This window comes from Prionailurus bengalensis, chromosome C2 (assembly GCF_016509475.1).
Source record: "Prionailurus bengalensis isolate Pbe53 chromosome C2, Fcat_Pben_1.1_paternal_pri, whole genome shotgun sequence".
Classification (NCBI taxonomy): Eukaryota; Metazoa; Chordata; class Mammalia; order Carnivora; family Felidae; genus Prionailurus; species Prionailurus bengalensis.
Window position 1 is genome coordinate 56,056,464 of NC_057350.1, and position 16,850 is coordinate 56,073,313.

The following is a 16,850-nucleotide window of genomic DNA, read 5'->3' on the forward strand; positions in this document are numbered from 1 at the left end:
TAGATCCTTCCCTCATGGATTTAATCTGTTATCTATTGTAACAAGTCTCAATTTAAGCATAATTTGAATATGTGATGCAGATTTTATCTATGAAAAGTGGGTGGCATGTTAATTCACAAGTTTATGTCTGTACTTCACAGCTTGTTTATTTCTGATTATGTAGTCTGGGAGCCAAAATCACCACTGTAGGAAGGGCATGGAGGCTCCAGGAAAAACAAAATATGTGGAATTATCTCTAGCCATTAAAACTTCAGCATGAAAACAGCAAGTGGAAATAAAAGCTATCTTTCTTAGGTAGAAGTGAAATTAGTGACGCCTCCTCAGTTCTTAGACGGTTTGAGGCTAGGGCTCCCCCACTGCACCCTCTTTCCACCCCTACCCAACAGTGGTTTGGGTGGTAAGCCATGCTAGAAGGGAAAGAACTTTGCTTCTCTGATCTTGTCTTCCTGCTTCCCCAAATCCCTGCCCTTCCTGCACTAGTAGGTCAAAAATGTGATCACTTTAAAGACAATGTAGCATCTATATTTAACAGAAAGTCATATACACACATCCTGGCAGTTACCTCTGGGCCACTTTATTTTTCCTTTAAAATAGAATTCTACACAATTCTGGTCTTTTGATCTGTGTTAGAAGTATTATACAGTGGGTATATCATGGATTTGAGATCCAGACAATTCTGGATTTGAATCAAACTCTTGTAATTACTAGGCTTGTAGTCTTAGGAAAATGAGCATTGGTGAACTTCAGCTGTATCATCTGAAAAATACAGATTATAATATAATGCTTTCCACACAAAGCAGAGTTGATTTAAAAACAAAGGTACTGCTTTATCAGATGAAAATTAAGGTCTGAGAAAATTCCTGCCCGTTTACGGTATATTTACCCTCTAATTGCAGAAATCAGTTCAGGTTTATGACTACTTTAAACACATCATGACTCCTTAGTTTCAGAGTCTGTTGGAAAAAACTTAGGACAGATTCTCAGCAGCTTTTTGCACGGTCTGCTTCTGGGTGACACTGAAACATGATTTTATGACAAAACAGGTCTCATCTCAGCCATTCTTCCATCTTAAGATGACTTCTTGGATTTCTGGGGCTCTGCAGGCTCCATTCACTTCCCCTCTTTACTAAATACACTAACCTAGTGCCCGGGACCAGACTTCTGGTTTTAGCTGTCCTCATCCATTCTCAAGAGGGAGGATCCTTGTGACAAGAGAACTTCTGAGTAGCCTTCCCAGACATCAAAGTTGGGAAAGGGAGTTCCCAAGGATAGGGAGTTGAGGCCCTCACTGTGATCACTGCCACACTTGTAACCAAAATACCTCCACATTTTCCAGCCTTCTGTTTATTAGTTTTAATGTACAAATAACTGTAAGCCATGCTCTAACCCTTCTTAAGAATTTCTTCCTAAGAATTCTTGAAGGGCACCTGGGTGGCTCAGTCCATTAAGCACCCAACTCTTGGTTTCAGCTCAGTTCCTGATCCCACAATTTCGTGAGTTTGAGCCCCACATTGGGCTCTGCACTGACAGCAGGAAGCCTGCTTGGGATTCTCTCTCTCCCTCTCTCTTTGCCCCTCCCCTACTCATGCTGTCTCTATCTCTCTTTCCAAAGAAATAAAAAAAACTTAATAAAAAAAATCCTTGAGAAGTACAGATAGGTTTCAAAAATCTTATTCTTTTTTTTATTAATTTTTTAAATATTTTTATTTACTTTTGAGAGAGAGAGACAGAGTGTGACCAGGGGAGGAGCAGAGAGAAAGAGGGAGAGAGGGAGACACAGAATCTGATGCAGGCTCCAGGCTCTGAACTGTCAGCACAGAGCCCGACATGGGGCTCGAACTCACAAGCTGTGAGATCATGACCTGAACTGAAGTCGGACGCTCAACCAACTGAGCCACCCAGCTCCCTCCCCCGCCAATCAAATCTTATTCTTGATTGTCCTTTTGTCACACTTAGCTCTGTGTCACTGCTCTAGGTGTCTTTCCCCATATCTTTAGAATTTTTCATGCTGGCAGATCTTTCTATTGTCCATTCCTCAAAAACATGGTGAAAGATCCTTCTTTTCAAGTGCTCCAAAGCACTGGCAATACAAGTGCCTTATCTTTAATAGGCTACAAAGAATGGATATTTTAGAAGAAGATTGGAACACTGAGCAGGAGAATAAAAATTTAGTATTAGATATCACTGCTCTGAGAATCCATTGACCATCCCCTTCACAGGGAATACCACTGGATTCACTTCTTAGTCTCTAACTGTACAAAGCCACTGCTAAGGTTTATACTCTTCCCCAGGACCAGGGATCTATGCTTGATCCTCTCACCCCAAGTTCAAGATAGCTACAGCCATGGCACAGTCCCTGGCAAAGAAAGTAAAAATTCAGTAAGCATGTACTCAGGACCCATCCCTTCAGCAACTTTCCCTTTTTCCTCCTGTATCATTGCTTCTTCTTTTTGTATTATTCCCTTCAATATATAAAGAGTATTGTCTCATTCAAAAAAAAAAAAAAAAAAAGGAAAGAAAAGAAAACAAGAAGAGCTTCCTTGATACTAGATACTAGATACTTGATACTAGATTCCTACATCCTCATTGCTCTGCACCTTTTACGGCAAAACATGAAAGTTCCATCTATGTTCTGTCTGCATTTTCTGGCTTCTCCTCCTCTTCTCTTCTTTCCTGAACCTACTCTATTCAATTTTCAGCCCTCAGTAATCTACCAACTCAGCTCTTGTCAAGGTCACCAGTGAAATCCACACGGCCAAATGTTAGTGTCATTGTATGCAATCCATCTGTAGCATTTGATACATCGATGCTTTCTACTTCTTGAGACACTTACTTCTCTAGGCTCTGGGTGCCCCCCCCCTCCATCTTTGATTTTCCTTCTTACCAGCGGCTCCTTCTCCTCTGCTGATTCCTGAACCTTTGACATCAGAGTGTTCAGGGCTAATCTCATGAAACTCTTCTCTATCTATACTTATTCCATAAAGTAGTTTTATCTCCTCTTATGGCTTTAAAAAACGTTACACACTATTGGAGCCTAACATATATATCTGACAATTTGAAGAAATGCCTACTAAGCAAATCAAGGTAACACTTACCAAAATTCCTGATAGACCCCTAAGCTTGCTCTTTTTGCAAACTCACAACTTTCTGGCCCCTTAAAATAGCTTTATTTAGTTTTATAGAAGTATATTCCATTTTTATTTGGATGTTGGAACCCTACATTCATATCATAGAATTTCAGAGCTGAAAGAAAAATAGTGATTAAATAGTTTAATAAACTTGTTTTATAAATAAGGAAATTGAGGGGCACCTGGGTGGCGCAGTCGGTTAAGCGTCCGACTTCAGCCAGGTCACGATCTCGCGGTCCGTGAGTTCGAGCCCCGCATCAGGCTCTGGGCTGATGGCTCGGAGCCTGGAGCCTGTTTCCGATTCTGTGTCTCCCTCTCTCTCTGCCCCTTCCCCGTTCATGCTCTGTCTCTCTGTGTCCCAAAAATAAATAAATGTTGAAAAAAAAAATAAGGAAATTGAAACTTAGAGAATTTATGTCCAAAGTCACTCAGATGGAAGTACTGATTTTTTTAAAAACTGAATTTACTTATTTAATCTACTTAGATAATAAAGTATTCAACCACTTTTCTAAAAGGACTTCTTCACAATAAAATAATGATGAAATTAAAACTTTAAAAATAGGGAATATAGAAAATATATGCTAAAGTAGAAATTTGGCCCCCAGTAAAAGATATAATTAACATTATTTTAGACGTTGGAGTGTCAGTAAATGTGCTTATTGGTCAGAGGACCATTTCAGACATGTTCAGAACAATGGACTAGCCTCTAGGATATGACTTTATTTATTAATCTATTTTTAATAGTAGTTGATCTTCTACATAAAACACTGCCAAATATTTGTGCTTAGAGTTTATTAGATATTTTCAATATGCTGGAGCTATTTGGCATTGCCAAGTAAAAATATATTTTTTAATTTGTTGGTTAGGCAACTGTTCCTTTGTAATAGTTTATTTCGGATGATTAATCATTTGAGACCTGCCTGTAGACATAGGGCACTGCATTATAAATCACATCTTATTTTCATTCATAGGGAATGAAATGATATTCATTTTTTGGACATGATTTATCATTTGCAGGTTGTATCTGCTATCTATGTAAGCTAGGAAAATGGATGGATTGTCTTATTAAAAATTCTTCACCTTTTGCTATTATATTCTCTGCATAGCCAGAGAAAAACCATGAACAGGGACTACTCCATATCCCAATATTAAGCTGTATTGAATTACTGATGGAAAGAAAGGTTACATATGAGTTCCTTTGTTATCAGATAAGAGAAAAACATGCCAGCATCTGGACTTTTCAAACCATTTCATACAGGTATCATTTGATTTTTTTTTAGGACACCTACTTACTATTTACATATACTGTGCCTTCTTTCAGAAGCATAGGGAGTAATATAGGTGTTATGCCTTGAGATCAGTGAAGTATTCTTTTTTTCTTTTCATGCAGTTCCCTCCAGCTCATGATGATATGTAATCTCAAAGTTAAAGCAGTTGCTACTATTTTATGAAATGCCACTCTCACTGCCTGATATGTTCCTCTGTTGCCAGCCTGCCATTGTGAAAGGTGGTCACCAGGGCCACTGTCACTGTCTGGTGACAATGGTAAGATGTCTACTCTAATCCTAAAAGGATTACTCAGATGAAGCTGTAAGGAAATTTAATCAAACATCAAGAGCAAATAATATTTAGGGCTTTTGGACCAGACTTGCATTACAATCCTAGCACTGCGAGTTACTATCCTTGTCTTTGGCCACTTTAGCTCTAGGAGTTGCAAATTCCTTGTATGCACAGTGGGGATTTAAAAAGAAAAAGCATCTCAGAATTGTTCTGAGGGTTGAATGAGCACTGGCATAAAGAAAAGCTTTCAGAATTGGTACTTATTGCTGGCATTACACATAAGGCTAGGGAAAATAATGTTAATCTAGCTGATTCTCGGACTTCCCGTTTGTAAAGTGGGAAATAATATTTCTGCAGAATTTCCCTACAACTTTGGTATAATGTATATAAAACATTTAGCACAACATCTGGATAGAATAGGTGAATCAATCATTTTGCTACACCTTCCAACCTGACTCTACAATATTTCTTCGGCCTTTTATTTCCTAAGCATCACTGTCAATTAGTATTTAGTAAACACAGTTTCAGCAGATGATTCAGAGTAATAGTCTGGGGACGTAAACAGGCAGTACAATGTATAATTAAGACCATTGATAACCTAGGTTCTAGTCACAGCTCTGACACTGACTAGTCCTCTCACCTTCACATTATAGGACTTCTTTGTGCCTCAAGCTCCTTATCTATTTTTTAATTTTTAAAAAAAAAATTTTTTTTTCAACGTTTATTTATTTTTAGGACAGAGAGAGACAGAGCATGAACGGGGGAGGGGCAGAGAGAGAGGGAGACACAGAATCGGAAACAGGCTCCAGGCTCTGAGCCATCAGCCCAGAGCCCGACGCGGGGCTCGAACTCACGGACCGCAAGATCGTGACCTGGCTGAAGTCGGACGCTTAACCGACTGCGCCACCCAGGCGCCCCTCAAGCTCCTTATCTATTAAATGGGAATGCTATAGTGCCTATCTGGTCAGATTGTTTTGAGAATGGAATAAATGAATAAATGAACTTGCAGCTCCAGTAAATTTGACAACCATTAAGTGCTAAATAAGTATTTGCTGTTATTATCTGAACAGTCCAAACAAACCCTGTTCAAATGAACACACACACAGGCACGCAGGCACACATGTGCTCTTGCATCATAAATATATCTACCTTGGTTGGCTGAGGTTAAACAAGAACATATAATCATATATTGAATTTAGCTGAGAAACCAGTTAAGAACTGTGTATAAAGTGGATTCTAATAAGATAAATTATTTTTCATTATTATAGGGAGGATGAGTATTATATTGAAGACACACCAATTTATGGTAACTTAGATGATGTGGTCCCAGGTAAGTTTTATGTTTCCAGAAATTATATTTATCTACAAATTAATATCCCTCCCCTTACTCCCACAGCATTTTGAGGTGGCTTATTTTTGGTTGCAATCACATTTAAACTTCCCAAATGGCAACCATAAATTCAACAATATTTAGCATTTTATTTAGTATATATTTCCAAAGCTACATATTGTAAATTGTGTTGAAATACTCGGTGTAAGTCAACATCCTGTTTTTCTATATTCTTCTAGAGTAAAACAAAGAGAAATGTGAATACAGGAAGACCCTGTTACTATGAATTTTGACACACACAATTCTATGAAATAAAGCTATTTCTAGAACAGAAAATAGCTCAGGGAAACAGTGCTTGGCACTGTCTACAAAAGCAAATCTACGCTGAATAATCTGGAACAATGAACACGTACTCTGGTTTCCTGTATTTTATCTGCTCAGGTTAAGTAGAGAATCTTGGGCTACGTTGAGGGCAAATGGGGAAAGAAAAGAGCTACATCGCCACTGAGTGGGTTATATTTTTTTGTTCTTAGGTAACAAGTACTTTTCAATTCCCAGCTTCCCGTATTCCTTGAAACATCCCAACCACTCCAAAACAAAATGCCAATAAACTCCTTAAAACAGATAACAATGATCTGATCCCAGAGCTCTGATTAGAGAAGCCATAAGGGTAAATGCTAGTATTTAACACCATCCTGGCCCTACAAGTCCTTCACTTAATTCATGATAGGAAAGTTAGGGGTTAACAGAGATTTCCAGGAATGGACTAAACTCTCTGAATCTCTGTGTATCAAAACACCATGCAATTCTCCTAAAGTTAGGAATGTGAGACTATTAAAGGCTTCAAAATATTATTTAATCTTTGTCTTTCCCTTCTTTGTAAAGTGTCTTCTAGTCTCTATACTCTGAGAAATCAAAACTACTTTTTAGGACTATCCTATAATTTGCCCTCCTGTTTCACCTTGCAGAATCGTGGTACCCACCTATAATATCTGAGGTTTCAATTCTTATGTACTCTGGTGGTGCAAAGCCCACCATATCTGCAATTTCTGTATCTAAGGGAACACAGGTGCCACCCCACAGGCTCTGATTTAGTAGGGCCAGAATATGGTTTAGGAATTTGCTAGTTGACAAATCTCCAGGTGATTGTCATGCATGTTTTCCATGGACCATTCTTTGAGAAACATCACTCCTCTGTGTTGCTTTTCAGAAATGGTTGAATGATTAGAAGATAACTTGCATTATATTAGTAAATGTATCTTTCTTTCTGTGGGATCAAAGTGGTGCAATCCACATTTCTGTCAGGTGACAGGCCATCCTACAAGTCACTCTTTCTCTCTTTCTTTTCCCTTTCATATAGGCCTATCTGGGGGAGAAGAAAGGGATGGATAATTTATTATGCATGTCCCTACAGGATGAAATGAGCACAGGTCTGCTGGCTGTTGCACAAAAACTCTAAGTACTTAGGACCAGCATTTCATAGTTCCATACCCTCAAAACAGCCTGGCTGAACTGTCACGGATATATGGGACAAAAGTCATAATCTAAACATTCTTTTTCAAAAATAGGACATAGATTTCAAAGGGGCACATGCACCCCAACGTTTATAGAAGCACTATCAACAATAGCCAAAGTAAGGAAAGAGCCCAAATGTTCATCAATGGATGAATGGATAAAGACGTGGTGTATGTATATATACAGTGGAGTATTACTCGGCAATCAAAAAGAATGAAATCTTGCCGTTTGCAACTACGTGGATGGAACTGGAGGGTATTATGCTAAGTGAAATTAGTCAGAGAAAGACAAATATCATATGATTGCACTCATATGAAGACTTTAAGATACAAAACAGATGAGCATAAGGGAAGCAAGAATAATATAAAAACATGGAGAGGGACAAAAACATAAGAGACTCTTAAATATGGAGAACAAACGGGGTTACTAGAGGGGTTGTGGGAGGGGGGATGGGCTAAGGGGCATTAAGGAATCTACTCCTGAAATCATTGTTGCACTAGATGCTAACTAACTTGGATATAAATTAAAAAAATAAAGTAAAGGGGTGCCTGGGTGGCTCAGTTGGTTAAGCGTCCAACTCTTGGTTTCGGCTCAGGTCATGAGCTCATGGTTCATGGGTTCAAGCCCCACATCAGGCTCTGTGCTGACAGCATGGAGCCTGCCTGGGATTCTGTCTCCCTCTCTCTCTGCCCCTCCCCTGCTCGCTCTCTCTCTCTCTCTCTCAAAAAATAAATAAACATTTTTTAAAAAGTTGAAAAAAATAAATTAAATAAGAATTTAAAAAAACATAAAAAAATAGGACATAGGTTTTAAAATGATTCTGAGTATGGGGTGCCTGGGTGGCTCAGTCCATTAAGCATCCGACTTTGACTCAGGTCATAATTTCACAGCTCCTGAGTTTGAGCCTCGCATCATGCCCTGCACTGACAGTGTAGTGCCTGCTTGAGATTCTCTCTCTCCCTTCCTCTCTGCCCCACCACTCCAAAATAAATAAACTTAAAAAAATAAAAAATAAATAAAATGCCTTTAAGTAAAACTTCTCACTTATGGAAAGAATTGCCAAATTTCAATCATCAGTGCATGTGTACTATACTGTGCCACCACCATGCACCATTTGCAATCATGGCTAAATAGAACACATGGGATCTCTAACATCTAAATGGTAGTTTAAGTTGAGCCTGTCATGTCCTGAAATGGCATAAATTAATATGATCTAGTCTTTATCCCAAGTGACCTTCTTTTGTCTTATTGGTAATGCTGCAGGGCAAAAGACTTCTCCACATTCTGAAGCATAAAATGGTTTGTGCTTCCTTATTTTTTTGCATCTCCAAACAATGACAAATCAAATGACTCTTGGGGGTTTCACATTTACAGCTATATGATGTTTGGGTTGTGTGTTTTTATTGGCACCAGCATTTTTCATTTTTCCACTGTAAATCATGATCTTTTCAACTCATCAGAACCAGTGGATGAAAATTGTTATGAACAAATGAAAGCACGACCTGAGAGATCTGCAAATGAACTGCAAAAAGCCACTGCACCTGCACAGGTAAGCTTTGTTTTCTGTATTATGGATCAAGCTCAGCCTAGATCACAGCACAGCTACATGCTTCAAGAACACAAAAGCAGCACATGCTGATTCACACCTGAAGCAGCCCGAGATTTTACAGGCTGAATCAACGTCAAATTCTGGGACCTGAGCTCTAAAGGGAACCTCAAAGGCAAAGCAAACAGTGCTCAGAAACACACTTGAAAAGTCAGAATTGTGTACCATTACAAAGGCAATAGATTGAAAGGAAAAGTGGTTCTCTTCTTAGTCAATGAAGCTTCTTCTTTCAGATTGAAAAAAAATTATGTGCATCACAAAGATAAATACAAAAGTTGGCACATATATAATGCTCAAAAGACCTAGATGTCAGGAATTTATGGCGGCAAGGGGAGGAGAGGAGGGGATAGGGAGAGAGAGGCGGGAGGACGGAGGGAGAGAGAAAGAGAAAGGGCTTTATTTAAAAGATAAATGAGCTGGATATAAAAGACCATACTTCTATTTTATAAGGCAAATGCGTATAAATTTTAGTGTATTTTCTATGGGCGTGGGCTAATGGCAAGAGATTTTCACATAGCTTGTATAGGGTTAGGCAGGACAAAGTGTAAGCAGGAACATATGAAAACCCAAGAAGAAATGGATAGTTTTTCCCTTTTGTACCACAATCAGTTCAACCTCCTCAGACATAGCACTGACTTCATCAAAAGCCATTCACAATTCTTAGTCTACATGCTGTTGACATGTCATAAATTTCAGTTAAAAGAGTTCTTTTTCCTCCCAGATTTTGTCTCTTCAATTTTGTGCTCTCTTGCTACTCTCTAGAAATTGTCATAGGCCCAGCACTTCCAATGCAGCTATTATGTGTCAGACCTTATCATATGTGCTTTACATGCATTATCTTCTTGGAGTCTTATGAGGGAAGCAGCATTATTTCTCCCATTTGACAGAGGCTTGAGAAGGATGAAAAACATGTTCTAAAGTGCTCAGATACTACATACAAAGAGGATCTAAACTTAGTCCTGTATAACAGAATGTATTCTCCTCCCTAAGATGGCTCATATCTTGTAAACCTCCCATTAATACAGAGTTTTTCTCTTTTTCCTTTTATGAATTAGTTAAGAAATCAGAATTCTTGGAGTTTTTAAGAAACCAAGATGTGGTAAGGTTTAAGCAAAATGTGAAATCATCTTCTGATGCAAAACCTGTTACCTGATGCTAAATTAAGGGTAAATTTTTTTTAATAAAAGGTAGGAAGAAGTGCATATTGGGGTGCCTGGGTGGCTCAATTGGTTAAGCACCTGACTCTTGATTTTGGCTCAGGTCACAATCTCACAGTTGTGAGTTCGAGCCCCAAGTCAGGCGCTACGCTGACGGTGCAGAGTCTGCTTGGGATTCTCTCTCTCCCTCTCTCTCTGCCCCTCCCCAGCTCATGCTTTCTGTCTCACTCAAAATAAATAAACTGAAGAAAAAAAAACTTCATGTTATAATAGGATCTGCTAAATCCATAATAAAAAGAAAATCTCTCAAAGGTTAAAATATAACCCCACCATCATAAATGTAGAGATTCAAAGCACCATAACTATAAAAGAACTAAAAATTATTATTTTTTTTTCAACGTTTATTTATTTTTGGGACAGAGAGAGACAGAGCATGAACGGGGGAGGGGCAGAGAGAGAGGGAGACACAGAATCGGAAACAGGCTCCAGGCTCTGAGCCATCAGCCCAGAGCCTGACGCGGGGCTCGAACTCACAGACCGTGAGATCGTGACCTGGCTGAAGTCGGACGCTTAACCGACTGCGCCACCCAGGCGCCCCTAAAAATTATTTTTTAAGTGTATTTATTTTGGGGGAGAGAAAATGTGTGTGTGCATGAGCAGGGGAGGGGCAGAGAGAGGGATAGGGAGAATCCCAAACAGGCTCCTCTCTGTCAGCATGGAGCCTGATGTGAAGCCTGATCCCATTAAATGGGAGATCATGACCTGAGGCAGGATCAAGAGTCAGCTGCTCAACTGACAGAGCCACCCAGGTGCCCCCAAAGAACAGAAAATTCTTAATAAAAGTTGCTATTTAGTACATATGAATTGTGCCACATCTGGCTTTTACTGAAGTGGAAATTGTGGCAAGTTTAAAATGCCTTTAACAGTCTGCTATTTTGTAAATGATATATTTAAAGACAGTTCTAAAGAGGTTAGCCTTTATTCTATTATGCCCTTCTCATAAATTTGGTTTCACAAATTAAATATAATTTCTTTATATTTGTTCAATTCTATTTTATTAGAATGATCATTATCTTCAAAACCATTACCGAATTTGCTACTACAATACTTACTTTGTTAACTTTGGTCAATTACAAAAGCATAAGGAGCCTACAATATTATGCAGAAAGCATTACGGATAAAGCGTCTGTTGGAAAAAGAAACAAGCTCCTCGCCCTTTAAAATGATGTATACAGTTCAGAAGTTGTAATTTTAATACCCAAGTCTACCATTAACTAGGAAGAGATCATCAGGAAACCTAATAGTAAAAAGAGTCCACACAGTTCCCATATCCTAAAACACATTGAGGACCACAGTGTGAGCTTGCTCCTCTTCTCTTCATGTCACAGTTTCCCACTGATGTTGCCTTTCCCTCCTACGTCAGAAGTATCTACTTTCCCTTCCAAAGCCAATACCTTATTTATGCTCATGACCATTTCTCCTTTCAAGATCTTGCATCTTCAATTATTCAATTTGTCTCCATTTTCCATTTTTTCTTTAAAGGATCATTACTATTTACCTACTAATATGCACAAATCACCCCAATATTTAAAAACAAAACAAACAAACCAACAAAATTTGCCATCAACCTGTGTTTCTCCATAATCCCTAAACTGATTCTTACTCTCCTCTGCTGTGTCTATAGATACACATTCTTTTACTCCTGGCTATATAATTCCCACCCATCCACTCATCTGAAACCACACTCTGGAAGTCAAGTGAATCATTTTTAATTTTTTTAAAGTTTATTTATTTACTTAGAGACAGAGAGCACCAGTGGGGGAGGAACAGAGAAAGAGGGAGACAGAATCCCAAGAAGGCTCCACCTTATCAACACAGAGCCCAATGTGGGGCTCAAACTCACAAACTCATGAACTGCGCTATTATGACCTGAACCAAAATCAAGAGTCAGACGCTTAACCAACTGAGCCAACCAGGCACCCCAGAAGTGACTCTTCATGTACAATCTGTGATCCTTTCTTGGGACTCCCATTTTCTGAATTCTTTAGCGCTTGATAAAGTTGACCAGCTGTTGACCGGACATACATTATTTGGAATTCTTTCAGTTAAAAGTAGAGAAACCAAATTCAAATGACTTTAGCATAAAAGGGAAATTACTGCCTCATGTAACTGGGACATGTAGGGTGTATTTTGTTTTTGAGATGACTGAATATGAGGACTCTCTCCATTTCTCTTCCCTGCTTCTCTTGGTTAATGACTTCCTTCTCTTCTATTACCAGTGGACTCTTCCATGGACTGGGCAAGCCAGATTTTCTTCCTCCCAGTCTCAAGGAAAAAAACACATTTTCTGTTCCTACATCTGTACATAAATCCCAAAGATGCCATATAATTAGCTCTGCTTAAATCACATGCCCATTCTTGGACCAACTTCTGTTGCCAACTTCTGTTCTGTGGTATGATTGGTTCCAGCCTGGGTCACATGCTTAGTCTTGCCCTAGGAGTGGGGTACAGCACTGTAATTGACAGCCTCTCTCGGACCAGACAGAGGAAAAGAGTTTCCCAAAGGACAATGGGGAATTTATCAAAGAAAAATGATAGAACAAAGTGCTGGACAGACAAAAAAGATATCCATCCCTTTGTATCACTGAGTGCCTTCTAGTTATTTTTGAACATCACTGATGTCTCCTTCTCTGTTTGGGCAAAGGCAAAGGAAGTAGAAGTACAAGGTGTGTGCAGAAAGCAGTAAATTGTTCACTTTCCCTGGAATACACTTTTGGGGAGGGGGCAGGTAGTGAGAATCAAAATAAAAAGGTGAAGTACAAACATGGAAGACCTTGAATGTCAGAATATGAAATTCAGATTTTACAGGCTAAAATTTTGGAGACAGAATGGGAAAAATATGAAAGTTGCACCTGAAGAAGACAATCTGAAGATCGCACACAGGCTAACTGGCAAAGGGAAGAGACTAGAACCAGGATACCAGTGAGGCAGTCATTGCAATTTCCCAGGGATTACTATTTTAGGAATAAAAAGTCAAAGATACTATACAGGTTGCAAAGAGAACCATCTCTTCCACCTGGTAACAAAGATAAAACATGTAATTCTTAGCATGAAAATGGGTGCAACAGGGACATGCTTACCAATACATTCAAAGGTCTGTTAATCTGAGTGTCGCTTCTTTACTCCATGCTCCATGAATTGATATAATTTTGGCCTACTCTTAAAGGTGAATCCTTAAAACAGAAATTTGTGGTTTATTCAATGGCTGTCCTACAGTTTTAGCCTACAACTTCGAATAACTATAATCCCCCAACTTATCTTTGGACAATGATTATAGCTTCCATATATATTATCTCTTCCGAACCCTGTGAGATAGGTACTCTCAATTTATAAGCAAGAAAATTGAGGCTCAAATAGTTTTTTTTAAATTTCCCAAAGTCTCATGATCAGTATGTTATAGAGCAGGGATTCAAGCCTAGGCTTTCCAACACCAAATTCAAGGTTTTGCCTTCAGCCTGTTTGTTCCCCCAAGTTTCTGCAGTCTTCTGTCCTTATCCTAGTATTGACCCAGGTCTAGGCCAGAGAGGACCTCTTGGATGCAAATGAATACTCCAAGGACAACTTAAAATGAGCTCAAAGGGAATGTGGGGAAAGGAAGGCAAAGAGGAAATAAAAGGGGGAAGTTGGAAAATGTAATTCTTGCCAGATGCCACTCACATAAATGGATACTCTTATCTTTATACTCCTGAATCTCAAAAGTAGAAAAATTGGGGACTTTTATGGGTACCGTCAAATGACCAGTTATTAAACATGGGTAAAGTACATTTTGAGATTCATTAAATTCCTTCCTATCATGCTTGTTCCCGGTTTAACAAATTAGAATATTGTCACTTGGTAAAAGCAACACAGGACAAGAGCTACATAAGGTAAAGGCAGGGGGAGATGCACATAAAGGTCCATCTAAAATGTTCATGTCTATTTTGTGTCTAAGAAAGAAATAAAAATATGCATACAAAAATCTCATCTCAAAAGTCTTGAGGCTTGAGTTGACTATTGTTTTTTGTTTTCATCCTAACTGCCAAATTTGGCAAAACAAGGTAGCCAGAGCCCAGAAAACAAGCTGCTTGTTTTTCATAGACCTTAGAAATCCCCAGAAGTCATCAAAGTTAAAGAATGAGCTAACGATAAAAAAATTAACATGCCTTTCTTTTTAGACAACCGAGGAAGCACAGGTGTTCTATTCCTTCGTGGATCACAACTCTGAGGGGAAGCGCAGAAAGCCCAAGAAACAGAATACCGATCTGTCACACAAGGACGAAGAAACCCAGTTATGTGCTGCAGATGCCATCCTTTCTAACACCACTTCAGTAGACAACTTCCCATTTGAGAGCCAGGAAGTAGAGGAAAATGTTCATGATGACCCCATCAGACTATTTGGATTGATTCGTGCAAAGAGAGAACCTATAAACTCGCTGGACTATGATATAGCTCAGTAATCTGGCTCTTACTGGAAATGTTAAAGAAAATAACATGATTTGGGAGGGTGACAATCTAAATCATTTGCTAGTGGGATGGTGGCTTACCTCTTATCCACAGCTTATGTTCATGCACACCAAATGTAGTGCCATGAAAATTAGTTATTTGAATTGGCTTAACAAATGCCTAAGTAGTAAAATGTAAAACAAAATCAAGTTCGCCAACTGAGCCTAATAACAAAGTCACAATTTCACCAACAATGCTTAATACTCAGTGAAACAAAATTTAAAAAAAAATTTTAAGCATAAGTATATTCTAGAACATGTTGAAAGAAAAGTAAAAATCACTTTTTAAAAGGCATTTTTACTGTCTCATCAATATGAAATACCCCTTAATTGAAAGAAATTTCTGATTGAAAGCCATGGGACATCAAATATATTCCTAATAGAAGTAGATGAATCTTCTTAAAACGTATTTTCCCCAGAGGAACTACCTTTATTACTTTTAAAAATTATTATAAATTTAATGCATGTCCCTTATAACAATAAACAACTATAACAAAGAATTTAGATATTTCACTAGCCAGAGATAATCACTATGAGCAACTTTCTATATCCCCTTCTAGAAATTTTTCTGGACATGCCTATGTGCATACATCCATTGTTTTGTTCTTTCTTTTATACCAAAAAAAGGGAGTGATTATTTTATACATATTATTTAAACTTCTTTCACTTAATATATTGGGGGTTTATTTTTCTTGTTTTTTAAACTATAACTAAATACAGTTACATATTATAATTTTAATGCCTGCATAGCAATTCACTGATGACATTAGAATTTATTTAAATAATTTGAAAGTGTATTCAGCTATTTTCCGAGTTCTGTTTCTCATTTTTACATATAATTATTGTAATGAGAATGCATCTCCACACATGTTTAAGTACTTATCTGACTTCGTCTTGAGGCTACATGCCTAGGAAAGGAATTGCTGCTCTAAAAGGTATGCATAGTGAGTCTCCATAGAACATACTTCTAAAAGGTCAAGAGTTTGTTCAAAGTATGTGTCCAATTTAAATTCCTGTAAGGCCCTCCAAAAAGTTATTTAAAAAACTTTCTGTTATCTTTCTCCATTTGGAATAGGAGTTTAACTGGGTTTCAAATCATCACTGACCAAGAAAAGTGTACATGTGAGCTGTCAGTCCTGCCCTCTGACCAGAGCTTCATGGATTTTATTCATTCTTTCTTCAATTCTATTGGGCTCCTACTGGTGTATAGGTACCAAGTTAGACATTGGTGTACAATGAGAGAAACAGAGACCCTGCCTCCATGGAACTTACAGATGAGTGGGAAAGATGAGTATCAGCTTAACAAAGTATAGCTACTAGTAAAAAACAAATATTATTAAGAAAATAGAAGAATGAGAAATAATAATAGAGAGAGAGCATCTCTGAAGAGAACATTTTAATTCTGAGAACTGAACAATGAGGAGCCGCCAATGTAAAGAGAGAGGAAGGAAGAGCATGTTGTATAAGAATTCTATCCATATTTGGAAGTAACAACCTCTGTCAATAACTATTCCTATTATGAACTGGTAAAAAACTAAATGTCAATGCCAAAGTAAAATATTTGAAGTTGTCCATAATGCCATAAAAAATCCAAAAAATATTAGTGTCTAAGGACAAAAGAAAAAAGAATCAGGTTTCTGACTTTAGAGAACCACAGAAACATAGGAAATAATAATTAACAATGATATAGTGACTTTAAATTTAATTTTCAAAATAAAATAAAATCTTTGTTATTGTATATGTTTATGTTACATTTCTGTACATAGCATGGTTCAGTAAAAATAAAGTTTGATTGTATTTTGGCAGTTAGTTTTTCCTACATCATTCACCTACATTATTCACTTAACCCCTAAACAGATTTGAATTTTTTGCCTCTAGTTTATATCATTTGAATTCCACTCTATTTTGAGTTTTATGCATCAAATATACTTGATGGCTGATAATTTGGAAGGTTTTTAGCTATGAATTCAAATTCCCTAATAGATAAAAGATTATTCAAGTTTATCTATTTCC

General features: G+C 37.9%; 1 protein-coding gene across 3 annotated transcripts in view; it reads left to right on the top strand.

Annotated features, from left to right (window-relative positions):
* The window catches only part of LOC122491410 (T-cell receptor-associated transmembrane adapter 1), a 39,528-nt gene extending 22,886 nt beyond the window's left edge, over positions 1 to 16,642 (top strand). For all 3 annotated transcript variants that reach the window (XM_043594088.1, XM_043594087.1, XM_043594086.1), the window contains 3 exons: positions 5,957 to 6,018; positions 8,994 to 9,082; positions 14,511 to 16,642. In XM_043594088.1, the coding sequence (XP_043450023.1) occupies positions 5,957 to 6,018; positions 8,994 to 9,082; positions 14,511 to 14,792 (433 nt within the window). In that variant the 3' untranslated portion in view covers positions 14,793 to 16,642. The remainder of the gene's footprint in view (positions 1 to 5,956; positions 6,019 to 8,993; positions 9,083 to 14,510) is intronic.
* The last annotated feature ends 208 nt before the right edge of the window (positions 16,643 to 16,850 follow it).